Below are 27001 nucleotides of genomic sequence, written 5' to 3' on the forward strand. Positions count from 1 at the left end.
GTCAGTTTTTCTTTTACCTTTCTCATACAGATTATGGATGTATCTCAGAGCCATCTATTCTCTGTTCTCACCAGCCCAACTCAGACTCATTACCCGCGTTGTTTTGTTTTTTAAATAAAAGCACCTTGCTTAGCTTCTCTGATTTGAGGCTTTTATCAGTTTCCTGAGGCTACTGAAACAAATCACCACAAATCTGGTGGTTTAACAGAGAAAACAATATGGAGGTTCTTCAAAAAATTAAAAATAGAAATACCATATGATTCAGCAATCCTACTTCTGGGAATATAGCTGAAGAAAATGAAATCAGCACTCCTGTGTTGACTGCAGGATGATCACAGTGGTCAGGATATAGAAACCCACATGTCCATCAATGGATGAAAGGATAAAGAAAATGTTGTGTATATACATATATACAACGGAATAGTATTCAGCTATAAAACAAGGTAATTTTGCCATTTATGATGACATGGATGAACTAGAGGGCATTTTGCAAAGTGGAATAAGCCAGAGAGGGGGGAGGAGCAAGATGGCGGAAGAGTAGGGTCCCCAAATCACCTGTCTCCACCAAACTACCTAGAAAACCTTCAAATTATCCTGAAAATCTACGAATTCGGCCTGAGATTTAAAGAGAGACCAGCTGGAATGCTACAGTGAGAAGAGTTCGCGCTTCTATCAAGGTAGGAAGACGGGGAAAAAGAAATAAAGAAACAAAGGCCTCCAAGGGGGAGGGGCCCGCGAGGAGCCGGGCTGAGGCCGGGGCGAGTGTCCCCAGGACAGGAGAGCCCCGTCCCGGAGACGCAGGAGCTGCACCGACCTTCCCGGGCGGAAAGGGGCTCGCGGGGAGGTGGAGCAGGACCCAGGAGGGCGGGGATGCCCTCGGGCTCCCGGGGACACTAACAGACACCTGCGCCCCGGGAGAGTGCGCCGAGCTCCCTAAGGGCTGCAGCGCACGGCGGGACCCGGAGCAGCTCGGGGGGCTCGGGCGGCGGCTCCGCGGAGGGGGCTGCGGGGCGGGAGCAGCTGGAGGGGCTCGGGCAGAGGAAGAGGCTCCGTGCGGAGGGGGCTGCGCGGTTCCAGGAGCAGCTCGGAGGGGCTCGGGCGGCAGCTCCGCGGAGGGGGTTGCGCGGCCCGGGAGCGCGAATCCACCAGCGCAGGCTCCGGAGCACAGGGCGCCAGGACACAGCCCGGGATCCCGCCTCCCCCGGGACAGGCAGAGGCCGGGAGGGCCCAGGACAGCGAGGACGCTCCTGCCCCAGCTGAGCAGATCCGCGGCCCCACCCCGGAGCCTCCAGGCCCTGCAGACGGAGTTCCTGCCGGAGCTGAATCCAGGTTTCCAGAGCTGCCCCGCCACGGGGGCTGTTCCTCCTGCGGCCTCACGGGGTAAACAACCCCCACTGAGCCCTGCACCAGGCAGGGGCACAGCAGCTCCCCCAAGTGCTCACACCTGAAAATCAGCACAACAGGCCTCTCCCCCAGAACACCAGCTAGACGGACAACTTCCAGGAGAAGCCAAGGGACTTAAAGTACACAGAATCAGAAGATACTCCCCGGTGGTTCTTTTTTTTTTTTTTTTTTTTTTTTGTTGTTGTTGTTGTTTTTTTTTTTTTTTGTTTTGTTTTGCTTTTTGATTTGTTTCCTCCCCCACCCCCCCTTTTTTTCTCCTTTCTTTTTCTTTCTCTTTTTCTTCTTTTTTTTTTCTTTCGTTTTTTTTTCTCTTCCCTTTTTTTTCTCTTTCTCTTTTCTTTCCTTCTTTCTCTCCTCTCTTTTTCTCTTTTTCCCAATACAACTTGCTTTTGGCCACTCTGCACTGAGCAAAATGACTAGAAGGAAAACCTCACCTCAAAAGAAAGAATCAGAAACAGTCCTCTCTCCCACAGAGTTACAAAATCTGGATTACAATTCAATGTCAGAAAGCCAATTCAGAAGCACTATTATACAGCTACTGGTGGCTCTAGAAAAAAGTATAAAGGACTCAAGAGACTTCATGACTGCAGAATTTAGAGCTAATCAGGCAGAAATTAAAAATCAATTGAATGAGATGCAATCCAAACTAGAAGTCCTAACGACGAGGGTTAACGAGGTGGAAGAACGAGTGAGTGACATAGAAGACAAGTTGATAGCAAAGAGGGAAACTGAGGAAAAAAGAGACAAACAATTAAAAGACCATGAAGATAGATTAAGGGAAATAAACGACAGCCTGAGGAAGAAAAGCCTACGTTTAATTGGGGTTCCCGAGGGCGCCGAAAGGGACAGAGGGCCAGAATATGTATTTGAACAAATTCTAGCTGAAAACGTTCCTAATCTGGGAAGGGAAACAGGCATTCAGATCCAGGAAATAGAGAGATCCCCCCCTAAAATCAATAAAAACCGTTCAACACCTCGACATTTAATTGTGAAGCTTGCAAATTCCAAATATAAGGAGAAGATCCTTAAAGCAGCAAGAGACAAGAAATCCCTGACTTTTATGGGGAGGAGTATTAGGGTAACAGCAGACCTATCCACAGAGACCTGGCAGGCCAGAAAGGGCTGGCAGGATATATTCAGGGTCCTAAATGAGAAGAACATGCAACCAAGAATACTTTATCCAGCAAGGCTCTCATTCAAAATGGAAGGAGAGATAAAGAGCTTCCAAGACAGGCAGCAACTAAAAGAATATGTGACCTCCAAACCAGCTCTGCAAGAAATTTTAAGGGGGACTCTTAAAATTCCCCTTTAAGAAGAAGTTCAGTGGAACAGTCCACAAAAACAAAGACTGAATAGATATCATGATGACACTAAACTCATATCTCTCAATAGTAACTCTGAATGTGAACGGGCTTAATGACCCCATCAAAAGGCGCAGGGTTTCAGACTGGATAAAAAAGCAGGACCCATCTATTTGCTGTCTACAAGAGACTCATTTTAGACAGAAGGACACCTACAGCCTGAAAATAAAAGGTTGGAGAACCATTTACCATTCGAATGGTCCTCAAAAGAAAGCAGGGGTAGCCATCCTTATATCAGATAAACTAAAATTTACCCCAAAGACTGTAGTGAGAGATGAAGAGGGACACTATCTCATACTTAAAGGATCTATTCAACAAGAGGACTTAACAATCCTCAATATATATGCTCCGAATGTGGGAGCTGCCAAATATATAAATCAATTATTAACCAAAGTGAAGAAATACTTAGATAATAATACACTTATACTTGGTGACTTCAATCTAGCTCTTTCTATACTCGATAGGTCTTCTAAGCACAACATCTCCAAAGAAACGAGAGCTTTAAATGATACACTGGACCAGATGGATTTCACAGATATCTACAGAACTTTACATCCAAACTCAACTGAATACACATTCTTCTCAAGCGCACATGGAACTTTCTCCAGAATAGACCACATATTGGGACACAAATCGGGTCTGAACCGATACCAAAAGATTGGGATTGTCCCCTGCATATTCTCGGACCATAATGCCTTGAAATTAGAACTAAATCACAACAAGAAGTTTGGAAGGACCTCAAACACGTGGAGGTTAAGGACCATCCTGCTAAAAGATAAAAGGGTCAACCAGGAAATTAAGGAAGAATTAAAAAGATTCATGGAAACTAATGACAATGAAGATTCAACCGTTCAAAATCTTTGGGATGCAGCAAAAGCAGTCCTAAGGGGGAAATACATCGCAATACAAGCATCCATTCAAAAACTGGAAAGAACTCAAATACAAAAGCTAACCTTACACATAAAGGAGCTAGAGAAAAAACAGCAAATAGATCCTACACCCAAGAGAAGAAGGGAGTTAATAAAGATTCGAGCAGAACTCAACGAAATCGAGACCAGAAGAACTGTGGAACAGATCAACAGAACCAGGAGTTGGTTCTTTGAAAGAATTAATAGGATAGATAAACCATTAGCCAGCCTTATTAAAAAGAAGAGAGAGAAGACTCAAATTAATAAAATCATGAATGAGAAAGGAGAGATCACTACCAACACCAAGGAAATACAAACGATTTTAAAAACATATTATGAACAGCTATACGCCAATAAATTAGGCAATCTAGAAGAAATGGACGCATTCCTGGAAAGCCACAAACTGCCAAAACTGGAACAGGAAGAAATAGAAAACCTGAACAGGCCAGTAACCAGGGAGGAAATTGAAGCAGTCATCAAAAACCTCCCAAGACACAAGAGTCCAGGGCCAGATGGCTTCCCAGGGGAATTTTATCAAACGTTTAAAGAAGAAACCATACCTATTCTCCTAAAGCTGTTTGGAAAGATAGAAAGAGATGGAGTACTTCCAAATTCGTTCTATGAGGCCAGCATCACCTTAATTCCAAAGCCAGACAAAGACCCCACCAAAAAGGAGAATTACAGACCAATATCCCTGATGAACAGGGATGCAAAAATTCTCAACAAGATACTGGCCAATAGGATCCAACAGTACATTAAGAAAATTATTCACCATGACCAAGTAGGATTTATCCCCGGGACACAAGGCTGGTTCAACACCCGTAAAACAATCAATGTGATTCATCATATCAGCAAGAGAAAAACCAAGAACCATATGATCCTCTCATTGGATGCAGAGAAAGCATTTTACAAAATACAGCATCCATTCCTGATCAAAACTCTTCAGAGTGTAGGGATAGAGGGAACATTCCTCGACATCTTAAAAGCCATCTATGAAAAGCCCACAGCAAATATCATTCTCAATGGGGAAGCACTGGGAGCCTTTCCCCTAAGATCAGGAACAAGACAGGGATGTCCACTCTCACCACTGCTGTTCAACATAGTACTGGAAGTCCTAGCCTCAGCAATCAGACAACAAAAAGACATTAAAGGCATTCAAATTGGCAAAGAAGAAGTCAAACTCTCCCTCTTCGCCGATGACATGATACTCTACATAGAAAACCCAAAAGTCTCCACCCCAAGATTGCTAGAACTCATACAGCAATTCGGTAGCGTGGCAGGATACAAAATCAATGCCCAGAAGTCAGTGGCATTTCTATACACTAACAATGAGACTGAAGAAAGAGAAATTAAGGAGTCAATCCCATTTACAATTGCACCCAAAAGCATAAGATACCTAGGAATAAACCTAACCAAAGATGTAAAGGATCTATACCCTCAAAACTATAGAACACTTCTGAAAGAAATTGAGGAAGACACAAAGAGATGGAAAAATATTCCATGCTCATGGATTGGCAGAATTAATATTGTGAAAATGTCAATGTTACCCAGGGCAATATACACGTTTAATGCAATCCCTATCAAAATACCATGGACTTTCTTCAGAGAGTTAGAACAAATTATTTTAAGATTTGTGTGGAATCAGAAAAGACCCCGAATAGCCAGGGGAATTTTAAAAAAGAAAACCATATCTGGGGGCATCACAATGCCAGATTTCAGGTTGTACTACAAAGCTGTGGTCATCAAGACAGTGTGGTACTGGCACAAAAACAGACACATAGATCAGTGGAACAGAATAGAGAATCCAGAAGTGGACCCTGAACTTTATGGGCAACTAATATTCGATAAAGGAGGAAAGACTATCCATTGGAAGAAAGACAGTCTCTTCAATAAATGGTGCTGGGAAAATTGGACATCCACATGCAGAAGAATGAAACTAGACCACTCTCTTTCACCATACACCAAGATAAACTCAAAATGGATGAAAGATCTAAATGTGAGAAAAGATTCCATCAAAATCCTAGAGAAGAACACAGGCAACACCCTTTTTGAACTCGGCCATAGTAACTTCTTGCAAGATACATCCACGAAGGCAAAAGAAACAAAAGCAAAAATGAACTATTGGGACTTCATCAAGATAAAAAGCTTTTGCACAGCAAAGGATACAGTCAACAAAACTCAAAGACAACCTACAGAATGGGAGAAGATATTTGCAAATGACATATCAGATAAAGGGCTAGTTTTCAAGATCTATAAAGAACTTATTAAACTCAACACCAAAGAAACAAACAATCCAATCATGAAATGGGCAAACGACATGAACAGAAATCTCACAGAGGAAGACATAGACATGGCCAACATGCATATGAGAAAATGTTCTGCATCACTTGCCATCAGGGAAATACAAATCAAAACTACAATGAGATACCACGTCACACCAGTGAGAATGGGGAAAATTAACAAGGCAGGAAACAACAAATGTTGGAGAGGATGCGGAGAAAAGGGAACCCTCTTACACTGTTGGTGGGAATGTGAACTGGTGCAGCCACTCTGGAAAACTGTGTGGAGGTTCCTCAAACAGTTAAAAATATACCTGCCCTATGACCCAGCAATTGCACTGTTGGGGATTTACCCCAAAGATACAAATGCAATGAAACGCCGGGACACCTGCACCCCGATGTTTATAGCAGCAATGGCCACGATAGCCAAACTGTGGAAGGAGCCTCGGTGTCCAACGAAAGATGAATGGATAAAGAAGATGTGGTCTATGTATACAATGGAATATTACTCAGCTATTAGAAATGACAAATACCCACCATTTGCTTCAACGTGGATGGAACTGGAGGGTATTATGCTGAGTGAAGTAAGTCAGTCGGAGAAGGACAAACATTATATGTTCTCATTCATTTGGGGAATATAAATAATAGTGAAAGGGAATATAAGGGAAGGGAGAAGAAATGTGTGGGAAGTATCAGAAAGGGAGACAGAACGTAAAGACTGCTAACTCTGGGAAACGAACTAGGGGTGGTAGAAGGGGAGGAGGGCGGGGGGTGGGAGTGAATGGGTGACGGGCACTGGGTGTTATTCTGTATGTTAGTAAATTGAACACCAATAAAAAATAAATTTAAAAAAAAAAAAAAGGAATAAGCCAGAGAAAAATTTTTTTGGTGGGGCTTTTAGTATTTATACACACACACACGCGCGCGCACACACATGCACACACACAAGATCCTATTATTTACAAACCAAGACAATTTTACTTCTTCCTTTCTGATTTTTTTTTTTTTTCTTTTTTGGCCTGACTGCTTTGGCTAGGACTTCAGTAGTATATTGAATAGGAGTGGTAAGAGTTAACCCTTTTCTTTTTCCTGATCTTAGAGGAAAAACTTTCAATCTTTCACCATTAGGTATGATGTTAGCTGTGGGCTTGTCATACATGGCCTTTATTATGTTGAAGTATGTTCCTCTATATATAATTCGTTGAGAATTTTTATCATGAAAATATGTTGCATTTTGTCAAATTCTTTTTCTGCACATATTAAGAGGATCATAAGGTTTTTAGCCTTCATTCTATTACTTTAGTGTACGATTTATGCATTTGCATATGTCGAACCATTCTTGCATCCCAGGAATAAACCCCCTCCATCATGATGTGTGATACTTATAATGTGCTTTTGAATTTGGTTTGCTAGTATTTTATTAAGAAATTCTGTATCTATATTCATTAGAGATATTGGCCTATAGTTTTCTTATAGTGTTTTCTTTCATTCATTCGTTCAATTTTATTTTTTTAATTCCAGTATTATTAACATACATATTAGTTTTAGATGTCTTGCAGTATTCTTATCTGGCTTTGTTATCAGGGCAATGGTGACCTGGTAAAATGAGTGCTGAAGTGCTTCCTCTTCTTAAATTTTTTGGAAGAATTTGAGAAGGAATAGTGCTAATTCTTCTATGTCGAATTCACCAGTGAAACCATTTTGTCGTGGGCTTTTCTTTGTTGGTTTTCAATTAGTGATTCAATCTCCTTGTTATTGGTCTATTCAGATTTTCTATTTCTTCACAGTTCAGTCTTGGTGGGCTATACGTCTCTAGAAATGTATCCATTTCTTCTAGGATGGCATGTAATCTCTTCATAGTAATCTCTCATAAACATTTGTATTTCTGTGCTACCAGTTGTAATGCTCCCTCTTTTATTTCTGATTTTGAGTCTTCTGTTTTTCTTAGTCTAACAAAAGTTTTGTCAAGTTTGTTTCTTTTCAAAAAATAACTCTTAGTTTCATTGATCATTTCTATGTTTTTCTGTTCTCCATTTCATTTTATGTTTTGATCTTTGTTATTTCCATCTTCCTGCTAACTTTGGGCTTGGTTTGTTTTCCTTTTTCCAGTTCCTAAAGGTGTAAAATTAGGTTTAGTTCTTTCTTAGGTATTTATATTTATAAATTTCCTCTTAGAACTACCTTTGCTGTATCTCCTAGGTTTGGTATGATGTGTCCATTTTTGTTTCAAGGGCCTTTTTTGTTTGTTTGTTTCAAGATATGTCTCTACTTTGATTTCTTCTTTAACTTATTGATTGCTGAGGAGCATGTTGTTTAATTTCCTAATTATTATGAATTTTCCAGCTTTCCTCTTGTTACTGATTTCAAATTCCAAATTATTGTGGTTGGAAAAGATCCTTGGTATGATTTCTTTTTCTTTTTTTAAGATTTTATTTATTTATTCATGAGAGAGAGAGAGAGAGGCACAGACACAGGCAGAGGGAGAAGCAGGCTCCATGCAGGGAGCCTGACATGGGACTTGATCCCGGGTCTCCAGGATCAGGCCCTTGGCTGAAGGCAGCGCTAAACCGCTGAGCCACCCGGGCTGCCCTGATTTCATTCTTTTTAAAATTTGCTATAACTTGGAACCTATCACATGATCTATACTGGAGAATGTTCTATGTGTGCTTGAGAAAAGTATATATTCTGTTGTTATTGGATGGAATGTTCTCCACATATCTGTTAATCCATTTGGTGTAAAGTATAGTCCAAGTCCAACATTTCTTTGTTGATTTTCTGTCTTCATTATCTATCCATCATTGAAAGTAGAGTCTTGAAGTCTTCTAGTATTGTCTGAAGTCTACTATTACTGTATTGTTGTCTACTTTTCCCTTCATATCTCTTACTATTGGTTTAATATATTAGATGCTCTGTTGTTGGATGCATATATTTTTACAATTATTATACCCTTTTGGGCAGCCCAGGTGGCTCAGCGGTTTAGCACCGCCTTCAGCCCAGGGCATGATCCTGGAGTCCCGGGATTGAGTCCCTCGTCGGGCTCCCTGCATGGAGCCTGCTTCTCCCTCTGCCTGTGTCTCTGCCTCTCTCTCTCTCCTCTCTGTGTTTCTCATGAATAAATAAATAAAATCTTTTTTAAAAAATTATTATACCTTCTTAATGAAGTGACCCCTTTAACATTATTTAATGACCTTTGTCTTTGTTACCATTTTTGGCCTAGAGTCTATTTTGTCTTATTAAGAATAAGCTACCCCTGCTCTCTTTTGGTTTCTACTTGCATGGAATATATTTTTCCATCCCTTCACTTTTAGCCTATGCGTATCCTTAAAGCTGATGTGAGTCTTTTATAGGCAGTGTATAATTAGGTCTTGATTTGTTATCCATCCAGCTACTCTATTCCTTTTGATTAGAGAATTCAATCAATTTGCACTGAGGACTTATGATGCCATCTTACTATTTCTGGCTGTATTTTAAGTTCCCTTGTTTCTTTTTCCTCTCTTGCTACCTTTCTGTGAGACTTGATGATTTTCCATAGTGGTGGGTCTTGATTTCTTTCTTTTTGTCTTTTGTGAATCTACTGTAGGTTTTTGCCCTGTGGTTACCATGAGGCTCACATAAAACATCTTAAAGGTATAACAGTGTATTTTACAAAACATAAAAAAATATTAACCTTTTACTTACCCTTTTCATGTTTTTGATGTCACAAGTTGCCTTTTTTATATTGTGTACTCATTAAAATTATTACAGCTACATAGTTAACACTATTGTCCTTTAACCTTTATACTAGAGTTAAGCAGTTAACACACCACCATATTATAGTACTATAGTATTATGAATTTAACTACATACTTACCTTTACCAGTATGTTGTATATTTTTATATGTTCTCATGTTACTAATTAGTATTATTTATTTCAGCTTGAAAAACCCCTTTCAGCATTTCCTATAAGGCAGTTCTAGTGGTGATAAATTCCTTCAGCTTTTGTCTGGGAAAGTCTCTCTCCTTCATTTCTGAAGAACTTTGCCAGACAGTTTATTTTTGGTTGGCAGGGATTTTTTTTCCAGCATTTGGAATGTATTAGCGTAGTCTCTCCTGCTGAGAAACCCAATGACAGCCTTATAGGGGCCCCTTACAAATTACAAACTTTTTTTTTCTCTTACTACTTTCAAGCATTTTTGTATTTGATTTTTGACAGTTTTATTATAATATGTTTAAAAGGGGATCTAAATTGATTTTATGTGATGACCCATGAGCTTTGCAAACTTGAATATCCAATTTCTTCCCAGGCTTGGGATGTTCTCAGCCATTATTTCTTTAAATAAGTTTTCTGCCCCCTTCTACTTCTCCTCTCCTTCTGGAACTCCAATAATTCAGAAACTGGCTCTTTCAATGGTATTCCATGGATCACAGGCTTTCCTCACTCTTTTCCATTCTTTTTTCTTTGTTCTCCTCTGACTGGATTATTCAATGCTGTTGTCTTCTGTCTCACAGACTCTTTCTTCTGACTGACCTATTCTTCTGCTAGTGATCTCTACTACATTTTTCATCTCATTCACTGTATTCTTCAGTTCCAGAATTTCTGTTCCTTTAAATTTTCTCTTTGTTAAACTTCTCATTTTGCTCCTATACTGTGTTCCTGGTTTTGTTGAATTGTCTTTGTGTTGTTTTGAAGTTCATCAAGTCTCCTTAAAACAGCTATTTTGAATTCTTTACCAGATAAAACATAGAGCTCCATGTCATGGAGTCGGTTACTGGAAAATTATTGTGATCCATCGATTGTGTCATGCTTCCTTGATTTTTTTCATGTTCTGTGAAGTTTTGCCTCACTGTCTTCCCATGTGAAGTAGCAGTCACCTCCAGTCTATTCAGTGGCTTCAGGAGAGAAATATCTCCCATCAGCTATGCTAGTAACTTGAAGGTTTCATCTGACCCTCTATGAATAAAAGTGACCCACACTTCTTGCTCCCCTTATTGGAAGAGACCTTAAGCTTATGTGCCTTCTCTTGACTCTATACCAGGCCATGTAGTGATTGCCTTCCTTTTGTTTTACCAAAGGTAGCAATAAAGCTCAAGTCTGTGGCCTTCCCCTGGCCTGCAGACTTGGGCCAGCCTTCTGTGTGTGCTCACTAGCTGTCTGCCAAGTCTTTTGCTCTTACCACTGCTCTTGCTGCCACCTTTGGGAACTTGTACAAAAAACTACCACAGGACTGGGCAGAGGCTATGTGTATATCAGTAAGAACACTGAGTGCTGGGGTGCTCCATGGGCCAGTTGGGGGAATTTGCAGGCAAGGTTTTCCCTGTGGCTTGCAGCCAAGTTTCTTGATAGAGTCCATGACACAGTTGGTAGGATCCATGTATCTTCAACACCTTCTCAGAGTCCAATCTGCTGCTTTCCCGGTTTCTTCCCACACCCTCTCAAAGTCATGCATCTCAAAATCCAGTCCTCTAGATGAGGAAAATAAACCTTTTTGGCAGCATTCTGCACAGCTGGGGAAGCCAGGTACTCCTTCCTGTTTTCACTTCCCTCCACAACAGAAGTCAGGGGCTAAGCTCTCTCCTGGGCCTTCAGCTGTGTTGCCACGATAGAGGAGTGGGACAAGTCAAGCTATTCCTCTTACCCTCTCCAATGCATTCAAGCTAGTATTCTTTTTGCTCTTTTTTTCTGGAACTTCTTCTCTGAACTCCTGGACTTCTACAAAGGCTGTGTCATCCATGGGTGACTGTTTACCACAGTGTTTTCTAGAACTGGGACTGAGAGGGCCTGGAGCCAGTTCACAGGCCACCATCCATAGCCAGGACCAAGGTCTGTCTGCCTATTATGTGACACACAGGTGGGTGAGACTTCCCTCAGGACCCTTGGCTTCTAGATCCCACAGCTCCCACAGAGGCACTTGTGTCTGTGGATGGCTGCTAAATTATTGTTGTTGGGGTAGGGGTAAGGACAAAAACACAGGACATCTTATTTCACCATGAGGCTGCTATTACTCTTCCAGGGTATTTTATTTTAATCTACATTTCTTTCATTATTGAGATTGTGCACTTCTTTATTTTTCTAATGTATTTCTTCCTTGGGAACTACCTGATCATGTCCTTTGCCCCTTCTTCTTTGGTGGTGGTAGCATTTTTTCTTTTTAAAATTCTTTAGATAGTAAGGATATCAATTGTTTACAATAAATATGGCAAATACAACTCTAGCTTGTGTCTTTCAATCTTGTTTGTAGTGCTTTTGGGCTTATTTATTTGTTTGTAGTCAGAGTATCATTCTTTGTGGTATTTTCTTTTTTCATTCGCATATATCTGCCACTAGAAGGGTCAGCTTTGGAAGAGACCAATTATTGGGAAAAGTGATTCATTATCAAAACAGAAAAAGAGTTATTATATTTTTTAAAGTGCAGAAATATTAAGATCCTGTAAGAGCCCTTTATAAGAGCAACGCAAAATATTTGACATATAGCAGAGTATATGCTATACCCTGTATATCCTGTGCCACCCTCCCACCCCTAAAATTCTGCATTGATATGTGTAGTTGGTTTGAGAGCCGTCATAATGTAGAAACACAAGAACCAGCAGGATCAAGTCCACAGAGAATGAGGGCTGGTGGTTCCTTAGGACCCACTGTGAAAAAACATATACAATGGGAATTATTTACACTATTTAACCATTTTCACAAAAATTAATGGGAGTTTTTAAAGAAGGCTTTTTTTAAAAAAAATACATTAGTAATCTTTAATATTTCATTTGAGAGATGATATAGGCATTTTAGACAAGAGGACTCTCGTCATATAAAAGTTTAGTTTTATTATAGCTAGCACTTTATTCAAACATTCAGTACTTTTTACCACTTCTATAATCTTTCAGCAAAGCAGTAAGTTACAAATAAAATATAAACAAAAATTATACAATTTATTAACAAAATCTACTTTGAATTACTCTATAATTTTATAATGCAATTAACACCAGTATTTTATTCCATCAGATAATGTTTCTTTTGGTTCCTTTAATTATAAAATCTGAAGACTCTGAACTTGGTGGAATGATCTTCAGTTGCAGCAAGAAATGTTAAACAGGTAGTTCTACATAGTTTTTCCAGTAAGTGCTCACCTTTTAACTTTGATTAAATGCCATGTTTTAACACAAATATTAAAAAATATTTAACAGCTCATATGGCCACAGTTCACTAGCGCTTTGCTCCAGCCTGGACACTGACCATGGAAAAATAGATGCCTTTCTGAGCCAGCAGCTGTTGATGTGTGCCATGCTCCTTGACTTTGCCATTCTGAAACACCACTATTAAATCTGCATTCTGGATGGTGGACAAGCGGTGGGCGATCACAATGCAGGTGCGGCCTTCTCTGGCTTTGTCCAGGGCTTCTTGGACAACCTGACCAATAACCACATAAATTAATTCTGATAAAAACAGTCCTCTCCTTTCCTCCTCCATAATAAGGCTCATAATCATCCTCCCTTCTTTAAGGATGGTATCAGTGAAATACAACAGAATTGACAAAGCAAGGAATCTGTCATAACAGGAGATAAGTGAATCGTAGTCTGGATTAGTTCTGAGACAGAGGTCATCTGTTCTCAAAGTTATGACAATAAACACAGTCTGTTCAATCATTTAAAAACATTTACTGCTGTGCCCACCCACAGAACACCTCCAGGGCCACCCTTCAGTCCAGCTTTACAGCAAATTCAAGGAGAGTGAGCACAAGCTGAACACAGCCTCCTTGAATTTGGTATTTTTAAGACAGGGTATAGCTCAGAATTAATTTGTCTTTCAGATACTCGAATAGTGAACTTTTTGCTCAAACTGAAAATGATTACTAATATTTATCTTAGGGTACAGTCATCTTTTACAGTATATTAAGCTCTTGTTTTTTTATATAGTTGCTGAGGAGATACCACCAGTAGAATGGGAAAGTGACCTCCTTAACACAGCATCTTTGGTCAATATAAGGTGATCCGGGCTATTTTTTGGAGCCTAAGTGCTATAAGACTAATTTCCCTTATTTTGTCTTAGTTCTCTTGAATAACAGCTACAGAAAGGGTCTACATTCTGTTGAACACTGACGTAAGTAACAATCAACATATCTGGACTGAATTTTGTTCTCTTCCGTGAAAGACCGAAGCATTTATTTAAACCTTTCAAGGACAACCGATTCAAGCATACTGAATCCAATTTAAATTCTTACCTTTTCACTTTCTGTATCCAGAGCTGATGTAGCTTCATCCAAAAGCAAAATATGAGGCTGTCTAACAAGAGCGCGAGCTATGGCAATGCGCTGTTTCTGGCCACCAGAGAGCTGGGTTCCTTTGTCTCCTACTCTGGTGTTGTATTTCTGTGAATAGGGTTTTGTTATTGAAATGGAGAACTGATAACCTAAAAAAAGAGTGTGCTCACAGAAAACAGGATAATCACATTCATAAACACACAAAAAAGTTTAGGTTCAGAAGCTAAGAATGGGTTCACAGAGGATTAAACATCAAAAAAATAGCTCTGCATGGCAGGTTTGACTTCTCTTCTTGAAAACAGACATTTGGAGGGCGCCTGGTTGCTCAGTCGGTTAACTGTCTGCCTTTAGCTCAGGTCATGATCCCAGGGTCCTGGGACTGATCCCCATGTCTGGCTTCCTGCTCAGTGAGGAGTCTGATTCTTTCTCTCCCTCTGCCTCTGCTCTCCAGTGCTCACTCTCGCTCTCTCTCAAATAAAAAAAAAATTTTTTTTTCTAAAAATTGAAAAAAAAAAAAAGAAGAAAAAAGGGAGAAAATAGACATTTGGGCATAAGAGGCCATGTTTCAGTGTAAACAAGTCAATATCTTTATGAGGAAGACTACTGTTACAATGTTAGTCTCTTCCAGGCTCCTGGTTTCATTATATTTGGGACAAAGATTGGTTCCAGGAAAGAAATCAGACTTCAAACAGGCAATGCAAAAAATAAATGAAGTTCATTTTACTTATAACCAGCAGGTGGTGCTCTCTGCACGAAAGTCAGGAAGGGAAGAACTTCTTGGGATGCTAATCTTACCTGTTTTTATAAAACTATGTCTAACATTTCAATAATTTTAATGGCTGCTAATGAATTCCATTCTGATCCTTAACTTTAAAAGCTAAAATATCTTTTTAATTTTTTTTATTTTAGAGTTCTCCCAAAGTTCTTCACATATTGTTTCCCACAGTAGACAATTGTCATTTACTACTCAACAGGATGATACACGAGTTAAAAGGTTATGTAGAAGAGAGCAGGAACAAGACACGACAGCATATGTAACCTAGAAAACAAGACTATCATAATTTACAGGCTCTTGCCAGATTGGAAGTATATCTGATTCTGACAATCAGGGTTTGACTTAAAAATTCATGTTCTATATAGGATTGGCTATTTTTATTTGCTATATCTGTCACCCTAGTTCAGTGGCACTCAGACCGAGATGTCTACCTGCAGGCAAAGTCCGAGGATCTCACCTGAGTTTCCAGCAGATGCTTTCCACTGGTTCCCCCACCCCCACCCCGCCCCCCGCCCGCCCCGGGGCTGCAGGTCCCTCAGAAGGCAGGAACACTGACGTGTGTTCCACATAAGTGTAGGGATCCCCGAGACAATCTGATCCTGTTGCAGCAGGTAAAGGCAGAGCTGTTGAAGGAAGTGGGTCACCAGACTAGCCTCCTTTGGGGTGAGGGAAATCCTAGTAGGAATTGCTCAGGTAAAGAAGTGGGTCCTTGGGCAGAGAACAGGACTCAATGGGCTCTGCCTTCTGTTTCCACATCTAGACATTGAGGAAAAGAATCATGATGTCTATAGGTGTGCTTTGTGTGACAGAGACCAGGAGCCCAGAAGGGCTGGGTCCTTGTGGTAGACAAATGAATGCCAGAGGAGTATATTTAATGAGAAGCTAATATTTACTCTCTGTGTTTGTCTCTGTTAACCTCCAGCCCAGTGGTTCTCAAACTGTAGCCTGGTATCTGGGCTATTGAAACACAGATTGCTAGACTCTACCTCCAACACTTCTGATTTAGCTGGTTCTAATGTGATGGTTCATGCCCATATTTTGAGATCATTAGTAAAGGGGATTGAAGCTATGTCTTTCAAGTTTTCTAGCCTTGGGAAAGACCGGTTATCCCACAGCTGGGCAAGAAGGTTGAAAGGAGGGGAAAGGGACAATCCTCTTCTTGGGGGTCTGTGATGTGGGGGCTGCAGTTATCAGAAGAAGAGCCTCAGAAAAAGGAAGTTTGGGAAAGAGTTAGGGCCAGTTGGTATTGCCATCCTTACACATAAGGAAATTGCCTTCCCTACTGGTTTGAGGCTACTGAGCTTTATTCTTTAGGGGTGATTCCTTATAAGTAACTAGTGGTGATGGGACATGGTGTAGACAAGCCAGTTCAAGGTGACTTCAAAACACAGGATCTAAAGGGAGGGCTTTAGGGAGGGTAGGGTTCCTTTTAACTTCCTGGGAAGAATTCAGAGGGCATCCAAGGACAATAGCTCAGAGAGCCCCAAGGAAGTTTTCGGCAATCAATCCTATAAGAGCTTGGAGGCCATGAAATGTGCAAAGATGAGGGATTGAGGGATTACATGATACCACAGTTATTCCCAGGGCTCAGCTCTATTCAGGGAGAGCCTTCTTTTTGACATGGGTTCAGCTCCCCAGCCTGGCCCAACACAGAGGTAGGCTTGCAGCTTGGGAGAGAGCAGCAAAGAGGCAGAAGGAAGGTCGGGAGAGGAATGAGGGTAGGCGGCTATGCCTACTTCTACAGAGCCTGTACTTGGGCTCAGAGGGAAAGGCTTCCTGCAACCACATGCTTTTCCATCAGGCTTGCTCACAGGAAGAGCCAGTCAGGTGGTCAGGCAAGCATAGTATCAAATGGGCATAGGAAGTTTGGCAAGATTTTTTTTTTTTTTTTTTTAGGAAGTTTGGCAAGATGTTGTGCACAGGTGTGTATTCTGGTCGCTCACTTCTCTTCAAGTTTGGAAAACCTGCCTTTTAGAAATCAAAGTGTAGGCCAGGGAGGTTGCCACAGGCTCCTGGGCTCCTATTTTGGAGAAAGACTTACCTCAGGGAGTGTCTCGATGAAGTGGTGTATGTTGGCCTCCTTGGCTGCCTGCATAATCTCTTCATGTGATACGACCCGGCTGTTGTCTCCATAGGCAATGTTCTCGGCAATGCTGCAGTCAAACAGGATGGGCTCCTGAGACACGATGCCCAGGTGTGCTCGGAGCCACTGGACATTCAGGTGCTTTATCTCTTTGCCATCAATTAGCTGAAAACGAGAATTCATGGGTGACTCATGACCAGCACATTTTTAACTTAGCAAAATCACTGTCATTATTTCATACACTAAAATTGTCAGGTTACCATGGGACAATATTTTTGTTGTTGTTGAGTTTGGATTGTCAAAGTTAACTGAACAAGGTCATAATTGTATGCTCTGATAAGTTGTCACGTTTCTTCTGCTTTAACCCTGGTTTCGCTATGTGCTGTGGTAAGTAGGATCATGCCCCTCACCCCCCAAGATATCCACGTTCTAACTCATGAAACCTCTGAGAATATAATGTCACATGGCAAAAGGGAATTAAGGTGTAAGGTTGTTCATCAGCTGATCTCAAAATAAGAAGATGATCTGGGATTATCCAGGCAGGCCCAATGTACTCATGAGGGTCCTTAGCTGTGCAAAACAGAGGCAGGACACTTACAGCTGTGCAATATGGCAAAGCCTCATTTAGTCATTGTTGCCTTTGAAGATCGAGGAAGGGGCCAGGAGTTAGAAAACAGTCCCCTCAAGCCTCCAGAGGGAACACAGCCCTGGTGACATTTTGATTTTGGCCTGATGAAATCTATTCTAGATATATGACTTCCAGAATTTGTAGGATAGTAAGTTTGTGTTGTTTTATGGCATTAAATTTGCTAGCATCCTTATTCTTATGTATCAGTTTTTCACAAGAAAATTAGCTAAGATTAGAAATCAGTAATTACTGTGAGCACATGAGAGGTCTGCAGGTCAGGTTTCTAAGAATCAGGTTTTAGAAGAATGGGATGTAGCAGTTAAACGGAATAGAAATAAGATGGCTGCTGTATCTCTAAGTAGTTGTTGGTCTTGGGAAAATGAGCTAATTTCTCTGACAGCTACTTTGTGGATAAAATGAGAATTATGATAATAATTCCTAAACTCATAGAATTGAGAATTGAATGAGATTTCATCTAGACCCCACTCAGCACAGTGCTTCAAGACTGTCAGAGATTGGTTAACTCTGTGTGGCTGTAACTGAAACTACAGTGGACGGATGCAGGCTGAGAAGATGAAATGTTGGACAGACATCTACAATGTTGGGCCAAAGGAGTAGGAAGGAGAAACTGCCTCTTCTCCAGTGACCTGGCTCTCTAGGTTACCGTGCAAGAGCCTAGGCAGTGCCCCTTACAGCCTTGCTCTGATCCACATAGGTCTGCCCAAAAGATCTACTTTGCAAGAGAACTCTGGTATTCAAGTGAGAGAGCTAGTTCATCCCCTCCAAAGAAGCAAGTGACTCAGATGCAGGCTTTTCCCATCGTGCTGGTGAGTGTCTACTGAGCTATATATACTCTTTGGATCCCATGTGCCTGGCTTGGTGCCCCTGGGAGACAGCTGGCCAGGGGTAAGGTATAGTCTTTGCTGCAGGAACGCGGCTTCTGTTTGTGAAGCTGCCAAGTGCAGGGATAGAAAACACAGCCATGACCTTATTAGTACCGAGCCCAGTTGCCATGGAGACTCTTCCAGCATCTATGTTGCAGGCATCCTTATAGTGTTAAGTGAAGGTGGGAAGTAGAGGGTGGAGAGAGGCAGTAAAAATCATACAAAGATGTGGCAAAACAGCAGATCCTGTTAAATGGAACACTGTACTTGAGAAATGGAAGTTTCAGGAAAGGAGTAGCTTAATTTTTTCTAAGCTTATGCTCCTGGGAGGGAAACAGATACTGCCAAACTAATCTAATTAGGCAAATTTGAGTCATCCCATCAGGTTTTAAGGAGTTTCTCTCTATCACGCTGTATATGGTAACACTCTTGGCCCTCATCATTCCCACATGATATGCTGGAATTGCAAATACTTAAAACCTGTGTTAGCTGAAGCATCCTCTCTATAGAGAAAACAGGTTTAGAAACCCAAATGTGATAAAGACCAGTGCAGAGGTTCTTGGGCTGAGGCATGAGTGATGGTCTGAGGGAAGACCAAGGAACTTTGAGGATTCAGAAAACACTGTTCCAAAGATACTGGCCTACATAAAACTTAACTAGGAAAGTAAACACACTGGTAATAATAAGGTAAAATCAGGTTAAATGGCCAGCTATCTCTATTCTAGATTGTTAAATGTGCTGCTTCCTTCATAAGCACAATCATATGTTAAATATGTACTACTCTGTTATATGTATTTACTCTGAAATCATGATTATAGATAAATTAGTGAGCACTGACTGTAAGTCCTGTGATAAGCATGTCTCATGCATTTTCTTGTTTGATCTTCACAACAGCCCTAGTGAGGTAGTATGGTTTTGCTTTCTTTTTTAAGATTTATTTATTTATTTGAGAGAGAGTGTGTAGTGAGTGGGCAGAGGGGCAGAGGGAGAGAAACCCAAGCCAAGTCCGTGCTGACCTCAGAGTCTGACCGTAGGGCTCCATCTCACAACCCAGGAGATCCTGACCTGAGCCAAAACCAAGAGCCAGGAGCTTAACTAATGGAGTCACCCAGGTGCCCCTGGGGCAGGCGTGGTTTTAATCTCCATTTTGCAGATTAAAAAGATGAGCAGGGATCCCTGGGTGGCGCAGCGGTTTGGCGCCTGCCTTTGGCCCGGGGCACGATCCTGGAGACCCGGGATCGAATCCCACGTCGGGCTCCCAGTGCATGGAGCCTGCTTCTCCCTCTGCCTGTGTCTCTGCCTCTCTCTCTCTCTCTGTGACTATCATAAATAAATAAAAGTTTAAAAAAATTTAAAAAAAAAAAAAAATAAAAAAAAAAATAAAAAGATGAGCAGAAGTAAGTAATTTGCACAAGATCACACAGTAACTAGGGTAGCTGGGATTGAATGTGTACACTACAGGGTGGGTTTTGGTAACACACACACCTTATCATTGAAAGACATTCTGTATCCTCCCTCACAGAGGAAGGCCCCACTTAGCTCAAGTGCCCGCCAGGTAATAACCAGACTATGACCACAGGCTTCTGCCAATGGTGCATGTGATAGATGGGAGAAGACTCAGACCAGAAGCGATTTAACAGTGATGTTAATGAAGTTCATCTTCAAGGGTCCTGAATTGCAGGTGACTGCTGGCTGCTGAACTGTGTTCTGAGTGGGGGGAAAGTGGGGGGCACAGGCTGCAGTCAGGAAGCTCTTCTAGGTGATTTTATGTATCTGCTTAAGGAGGAAAGAGACCTGAGGGGCACCTGAGTGCCTCAGTTAGTTAAGCGTCTACCTTCAGCTCTAACTGAGATCCTGGGATCCTGGGAGGGAGCCCCTGTCAGGCTCCCTGCTCAGGGGGAAGGTCTGCTTTCCCTCCCTCCACTCATGGCGCACTCGCTCATGCTGTCTCTCTCTTTCTTAAGTAATTAAATGAGAAAAGGGACTTGAATCTTTACGTTTTCAATATTTTGTTGTGATTTGTTTTATTAGAAGTAAATATTCACTTTTGTACCTAATTTCTTCGTATTCTTTTAAGTCAAGTCTCTAAAAATGTATAACCTGCACGCCCCACAAAACTTGAAGTACCCACTCTGTACAATTCAGTAGCTTCATTTTTCAAGACTCTCCACAATTTAATCTACATCTTTCCAATTTATCATTTCAGTGGTTCTGAAATGATAGTTGGCATCTGAATCACCTAGGAAAATTGTAAAAATTAATAGGCCGACTGATTGGAATGAGCCAGGGTGGCTGTGTTCTTTAGTAGCTCTGTAAGCCCTTCTGATACACATCATTTTGAGAATCACACCTCTGGTCACTATTTCACAAAGTACAATTCAAGGCCCACTGATGATCATGAGGATTTCCTGACTGTAGGATCACATCCTTTTGCGGTTCTTATGAGCAATCATGCTCAAATCCACACTCATATTTTACATGACAGTGAGAACTAATTATAAGTCACCTACTAACTGAGTTCTTAAGGGTTACTCATTGATATTTATGAACAAAACTTGGCACACATATTAGTGTTTCTTGAGGACACTTGGCTAAGAATTTTGGCTACTGTGCACCACTTGGCAGGACTTCAAAGCTCTAGCACAAATGTACAGGAGCAGACAATAGTGTTCCTACAATAGATAAGGACACTTTGTTTCCCATGTATTTTAAGTGTTGTCTTGAGATGGTTTTTGCCCTGTGCACTCAGCATTCATTTCCATATTCTTCTGTGTATACCCTTCCATATATGACCGGAGTGGAAGGCTAAAAACTATTTCCCAGACTCCCTTCTGGTTCTGGAAGTAATTGTGGTTCTACCAGAGAGATGCACTGTGCAAAATCTGGAAGGTGTAGGCTAATTCTCTTTAGTAGCAGTACTAAACTAACACATGTGAGTATGAGTACAATGGGGAGGCCATGAGTTTTTTTTCTTTTTTTTTGCTCTTCCTAAATGGGTCATAATTTAAAAGTGTGAAAATCACAACTTTCATTAAATCTGCTATTTCAGACAAAAAGAGGTTATATGGACATTGGGAGCAAATAACTTATCAAGCACAGCTCACATTATCTCTTTCATCAAATGATATCTTGCATGCTCACTCTCACCCTCATGCAACCAGCTCTACTCATCCCTTAAGAGCCATCTGTAGGTCTACCTTCCTTTATAGAACTCATGGAAGTATATGTCCCATCTCCTCAGTTAGAGTCTTTGAGTGCAGACATAACCTATAATTCATTAAAGATCAACATTTAATACACTGCTTACTCAACACCTATTAGGGGCCATAATCAGTGTCTGAGAGCTAACATTTCCTTCTGTAATTGCTTCCTTTGTCTCTACCTTTAGAGTCCTCTGTTCAAACTTTAATAGCAAAATTGAAGCATAAAATCAGAACAGAAAATATAAAACAAGGGATCCCTGGGTGGCGCAGCGGTTTGGCGCCTGCCTTTGGCCCAGGGCGCGATCCTGGAGACCCGGGATCGAATCCCACATCAGGCTCCCGGTGCATGGAGCCTGCTTCTCCCTCTGCCTGTGTCTCTGCCTCTCTCTCTCTCTCTGTGACTATCATAAATAAATGAAAGTTAAAAAAAAAAAAAGAAAAGAAAATATAAAACAAGAAAGTAAAAATAAAGGACAGAGCTTATGTAGGTGTTAAGAAACAGACTGAGTAGAATACAATAAAAAATATCTATGAGTAAGCATGAGTGAATTTAATTTTTTTAAAGATTTTTTTTATTTATTTGAGAGAGAGTAAGCAAGAGAGAGAACACAAGCAGGGTGGAGGGGCAGGGGGAGAGAGAGAGAGAGAGAAGCAGACTCCCTAGTGAGTAGGGAGCTGGATATGCGGCTTGATCCTAGGACCCCGAGTTCATGACCTGAGCTGAAGGCAGATGCTTAGCTGCCCCAGCATGACTGAATTTTCAAAGAGCTCTGGACTACAGGTTGTAAGTCTATTTTCACAATGGTCATTAATTCAAGTGGATTCCATGTGGAACTGGGGCATCAATATGTACAGAGCAGGTATCCATTCTGTTTGGTCAGTGCTCACACCATTCTAGTCATTAATTTTTTTTTTTTTTTGAAAGGGAGGAGTGGGGAAGGGGCAGAGGGAGAGGGAGAGAGAGAATCTTAAGCAGGCTCCATGCCCAGTACAGAGCCTGATGTGGGGCTTGATCTTATGATCTGAGATCATGACCTGCACCAAAATCAAAAGTCAGATGCTTACCTGACTGAGCCACCCAGGCACCCTTGTTGTTAATTTTTTTTTTAATAGCACTTCATAGAACAACCAACAACTAAATACCCATATAATAAACATTTCTATTCCTTCCTAATTTGATTCTTTTCCTATTCTCCATTGTAGTCATTTCACAGCTCCCTTCATGACTCCTATCTCATCCCCAGTACCTAAGATAGTCCCTGACAGGCACTCAGTAAATGACTATTGAGTGCTAAATTAATAAATGTGACCATTTATTCTTTTAGTTCAGGAAAGAAAAGGGAATCCCTCTATATTCTTTATCTGCTTCCCAAATCTGTTGATCTCACTGTTGTTGTTGTTTTCTTTCCTTAGGAGGTGTTTCAATACCCTCTCAATGATTTTATCTTATCCTTTGTCATAAAAATGTTCCAGATTTCCCCTTCTCAAACCCCTCCCCTGGACTCTGCTACCCCGCTCAACCTGCTGTTCTTGTTATTCTTTCTTTCACCTTTGATCTCCTAGATAGCCTGCATTCAGTCTCCACTTCCCCTTCCAGCCCTGCCTCAGGAGACAGATGATAACAGGCTGCTGGCAAAGGAGGGTGGAGGGGAAGTTTGAGAGAGAGGCCTGAGAAGCTGCCTCTGGCCGCAGACATAGCTTAGAGCCCTGATCTAGGATGTCAGAATTTCCGTGAGACTGTTATTTCAAGGTTGGAAAAACTGTGGCTTATAGTCAAGAATTAAATACATCCAGGCATTTACATGATGAAAAACTTAAAATGAGGTAAGAAAGTGTGCTCACCACTGAACCAGCCAAGGGGTCATAGAAGCGCTCTAGGAGCTGAACAACTGTGCTCTTCCCACAGCCACTGCTACCTACGAGGGCCAGCGTCTGGCCCTTCTTCACCTCGAGGCTCAGCCCCTGGAGCACGGGGATGTCTGGTCGAGTGGGATAGTTGAACACGACCTCATTAAATGTCACATTTCCTTCCAACGTATTCTAAAATCAGAACAGTAACAATAAAAATGATTATTACAATCCCCAAAGTTTTGTATAGCAAACCCCCTCTACTACCAGGTGTCAAAAGACAGTGAACTTGTATTACAATTAGGCTGCATTTGTAACTGCCAGAGTGCAGTAAATAAGATCTAAGAGTCAGTGTTTTTATAGCACGTATTGTTAATAGAAATGAGCTAACTCAAATATGTTCCCCAAGAATACAGTGACCTACATATAATAAAATCTAATTAACAAGATTTGCTTATAAATTGGGCAGTATTTCTATCTCCCTGTAGCCTTGTTCTACAAAAGTATGGGATGTAAATGTACATTATTAGCATTTATTAAAATGATCTCATGATCTAGAAAGTTTCTTTTTATTACCAGCAAATAAAAAAAAGCCACAAGTTTTATTAAATTTCCTCTTAGAGTACTTGTACTTATCAGTTAGGAATATATCATATCATCAAAACATCAAACTCACTGGCTTGAGGCCGTGAGGGCTGTAGCTGTCAATCAGAGGGCTTTTTTCAATGATCATGATGACGTGGGCTGCTGATACTTTGGCTTTGGCATAGTCAGGAGCAAATGAACTGACCTGCCCCACTGCCATGGCACCAAAGACAATAGCTGAGAATACCCTGCAAAAACAAAGACAAAGCATGCATAGAGTTAAGATTATAATGCTAGACAGCGGACAGTTCTACAGCTAGAGAGCATTGCCTCAATTAAAAACAGAAGTTAAAAAATAAAACAAAACAAATAAACACTTTTCCTCATAAAGTTCACCTCAGTGTAACATATTGTAAGATGGCCCCATTTTTCATCTGTCTCTGTATCCTCACCTTCTAGTAATGTGACTTTGCAGCTCCCCCTTTAAGAAGAGGAATTAGTTTTCCTAACTTTTGAATCTGGGTTGGCCTGTGACTTGCTTTGCCCAACAGGATGTGGTGGTAGTGATGGTTGCCAGTCCTAAGCCTATCACTCAGGGGCCTGTGTGCTTCTCTCTCTGCCGACTACCATAAGCCCAGCTAGCCTGCTAGCAGACAAGGCACAGAGGGAGTCAAGCTGTGTGGGCCCTGCCAACTAGCTTTTAGTCCCCTGCACATATGAGTGAGCCTCGCTGAGATCTGCTAGGTCTAACCCAGATCAGCAGACCCATCCACCTGACCCATAGACTTGTGGGCAAATAGGAATGTTTGTTATTGTATGTCACTGGGGTTCAGTGGTTAGTTGTTATGTAGTGTGATTGTGGCCATCAATAACGGATGTAGGCATTTGTGACAACGTGGATAGACCTAGAGGATATTATTATAAGTGGAATAAGTCAGACTGAAAAAGACAAACACCCTATGATTTCACTTGTGTGGAATCGAAAAATATAAATGAATAAATAAAAAGCAGAAGACGACCTATAAATCAGAGAAGAGACTGATGGTTGCCAGAGGGGAAGTGGGTGAGAGGAGGGTGAGCAAAATGGGTGAAGGGTAGTGGGAGAGGCAGGTTTCCAGTTATGGGATGAATAAGTCATGAGAATAAAAGGTACAGCATAGGGAATCCAGTCAATATTATAATAGCATTGTATGGTAAGGGATGATAGTTGAACTTGCTGTGAGCATAGCATAATATATAGAGAAGCTGAATCATGTTGCACACCTGAAACTAATGTAATATTGCATGTCAACTATTAAAAATAACAGATATAGTGCTGAAATTACATTGGATTCTTGGAAAACATGTGAGCTGTACAGCAAAGAGTGAGTTTCTTTTTTTTTTTTTTTTAAAGAGTTTATTTATTTATTCATGAGAGACACACAGAGAGAGGCAGAGACATAGGCAGAGAAAGAAGCAGGCTCCGTGCAGGGAGCCCTCTGTGGGACTCGATCCGGGACTCCAGGATCATGCCCTGGCTGAAGGCAGGCACTCAACCGCTGAGCCACCCAGGTGTCCCAGAGTGAGTTCCTTATAGAGACAGATATGCTTCTCTCAAAATGCATCCACATGTTTAACCTATGCCATGGGAATCATAGAGGCTTAAAGCTGGGAAGGGTTCTACAGGCTATCAAGAAGTCCAGCTCTCAATATTTGTTCCTTGGGCACTTTTCCTAAGTTGACTTCCATCCTTTGTTTCAGGAAGTAGCAACTTTGACTAAGCCTATTGTTAAAAAGTTCTTTTTCAAATAGAAGAAAAATGTACATCCTTTTACATAATTCAGCCCTTAACTGGAATGTTGTTAAAAAGGCCCTTTGCTTCATTGGGAACTCCTTTCTCTCTCAACACACCAGCTGCCCTCCTCTGGACAGATTTCTCAATATGTCTTTTTATTATTTTATTTTTATGTATTTTTTACTTTTATTATTATTTTTTAAGTTCCAAGTTTTTATTTAAATTCTAGGGAGTTAACATATAGTGTAGTAGTAGTTTTGAGTGTAGAATATATAGTGATTCAACACTTTCATACAACACTCAAAGCTCATCACAAGTGCCTCCCTAATCCCCATCACCTATTTCCACCATCCCCTCCCCTTCCCCCTTCTGGTAACCATCAATTTGTTCTCTATAGTTAAGTGTCGTTTCTTGGTCTGCCTTTCTTCCCCTCCGCCATGTTCATGTTTTGTTTCTTAAATTCTACAGATGAGTGAAATCATATGGCAATTGTCTTTCTCTAATTTTTTTTTCACCTAGCATTATTCTGTCTCCATCCATGTCATTGCAAATGGCAAGATTTCATTCTTTTTTATGGCTGAGTAATATTCCATATATGCCACACCTTCTTTATCCATGCATCAGTCAATGGACATTTGAGCTGTTTCCATAAGTTGGCTATTTCAACATGCCTTGTTAAACAGTGGGCCTGGAATAGGATAATATTTGGGAACCTTCCCAGAAGAATACTATGAGTCCATCACATCCTCTCCTTTGGACTCTAAATAAATCATACAAATGGTTCATCTCAGGCTTGCCATCATTCGTTCCTGTGAGATCTTTTAAAAATGGACTACTTTCAGAAAGGTATCTCCTTTTCTTTATGTGGAAGATTGATTTTTCCAGTCTAAATGCCCACATGTCAGCAATTTTAATCAATTCAATGCCTTATCTTGAAGTAAAGCAATATATCAAATAATTATCTAATCAAAACCCCAATGCCAGTGATGCCTGGTTTTGATCTTTTGGCTCAAGTCAAAAATAGCTCCTGTGTATCATTTG

General features: G+C 41.0%; 1 protein-coding gene across 1 annotated transcript in view; it reads right to left on the reverse strand.

Annotated features, from left to right (window-relative positions):
* Positions 1–12727: 12727 nt before the first annotated feature.
* ABCB1 (ATP binding cassette subfamily B member 1) overlaps positions 12728–27001 on the reverse strand; it is a 97409-nt gene continuing 83135 nt past the window's right edge. Inside the window, exons 23-27 of the mRNA NM_001003215.2 lie at positions 24278–24434; positions 23596–23793; positions 16997–17203; positions 14142–14288; positions 12728–13330 (exon numbers count right to left, since the gene is read on the reverse strand). Coding sequence (NP_001003215.2) covers positions 13127–13330; positions 14142–14288; positions 16997–17203; positions 23596–23793; positions 24278–24434 — 913 coding nt within the window. The 3' untranslated portion in view covers positions 12728–13126. The remainder of the gene's footprint in view (positions 13331–14141; positions 14289–16996; positions 17204–23595; positions 23794–24277; positions 24435–27001) is intronic.

The sequence above is a fragment of the Canis lupus genome, chromosome 14 (assembly GCF_011100685.1).
Source record: "Canis lupus familiaris isolate Mischka breed German Shepherd chromosome 14, alternate assembly UU_Cfam_GSD_1.0, whole genome shotgun sequence".
NCBI lineage: Eukaryota > Metazoa > Chordata > Mammalia > Carnivora > Canidae > Canis > Canis lupus.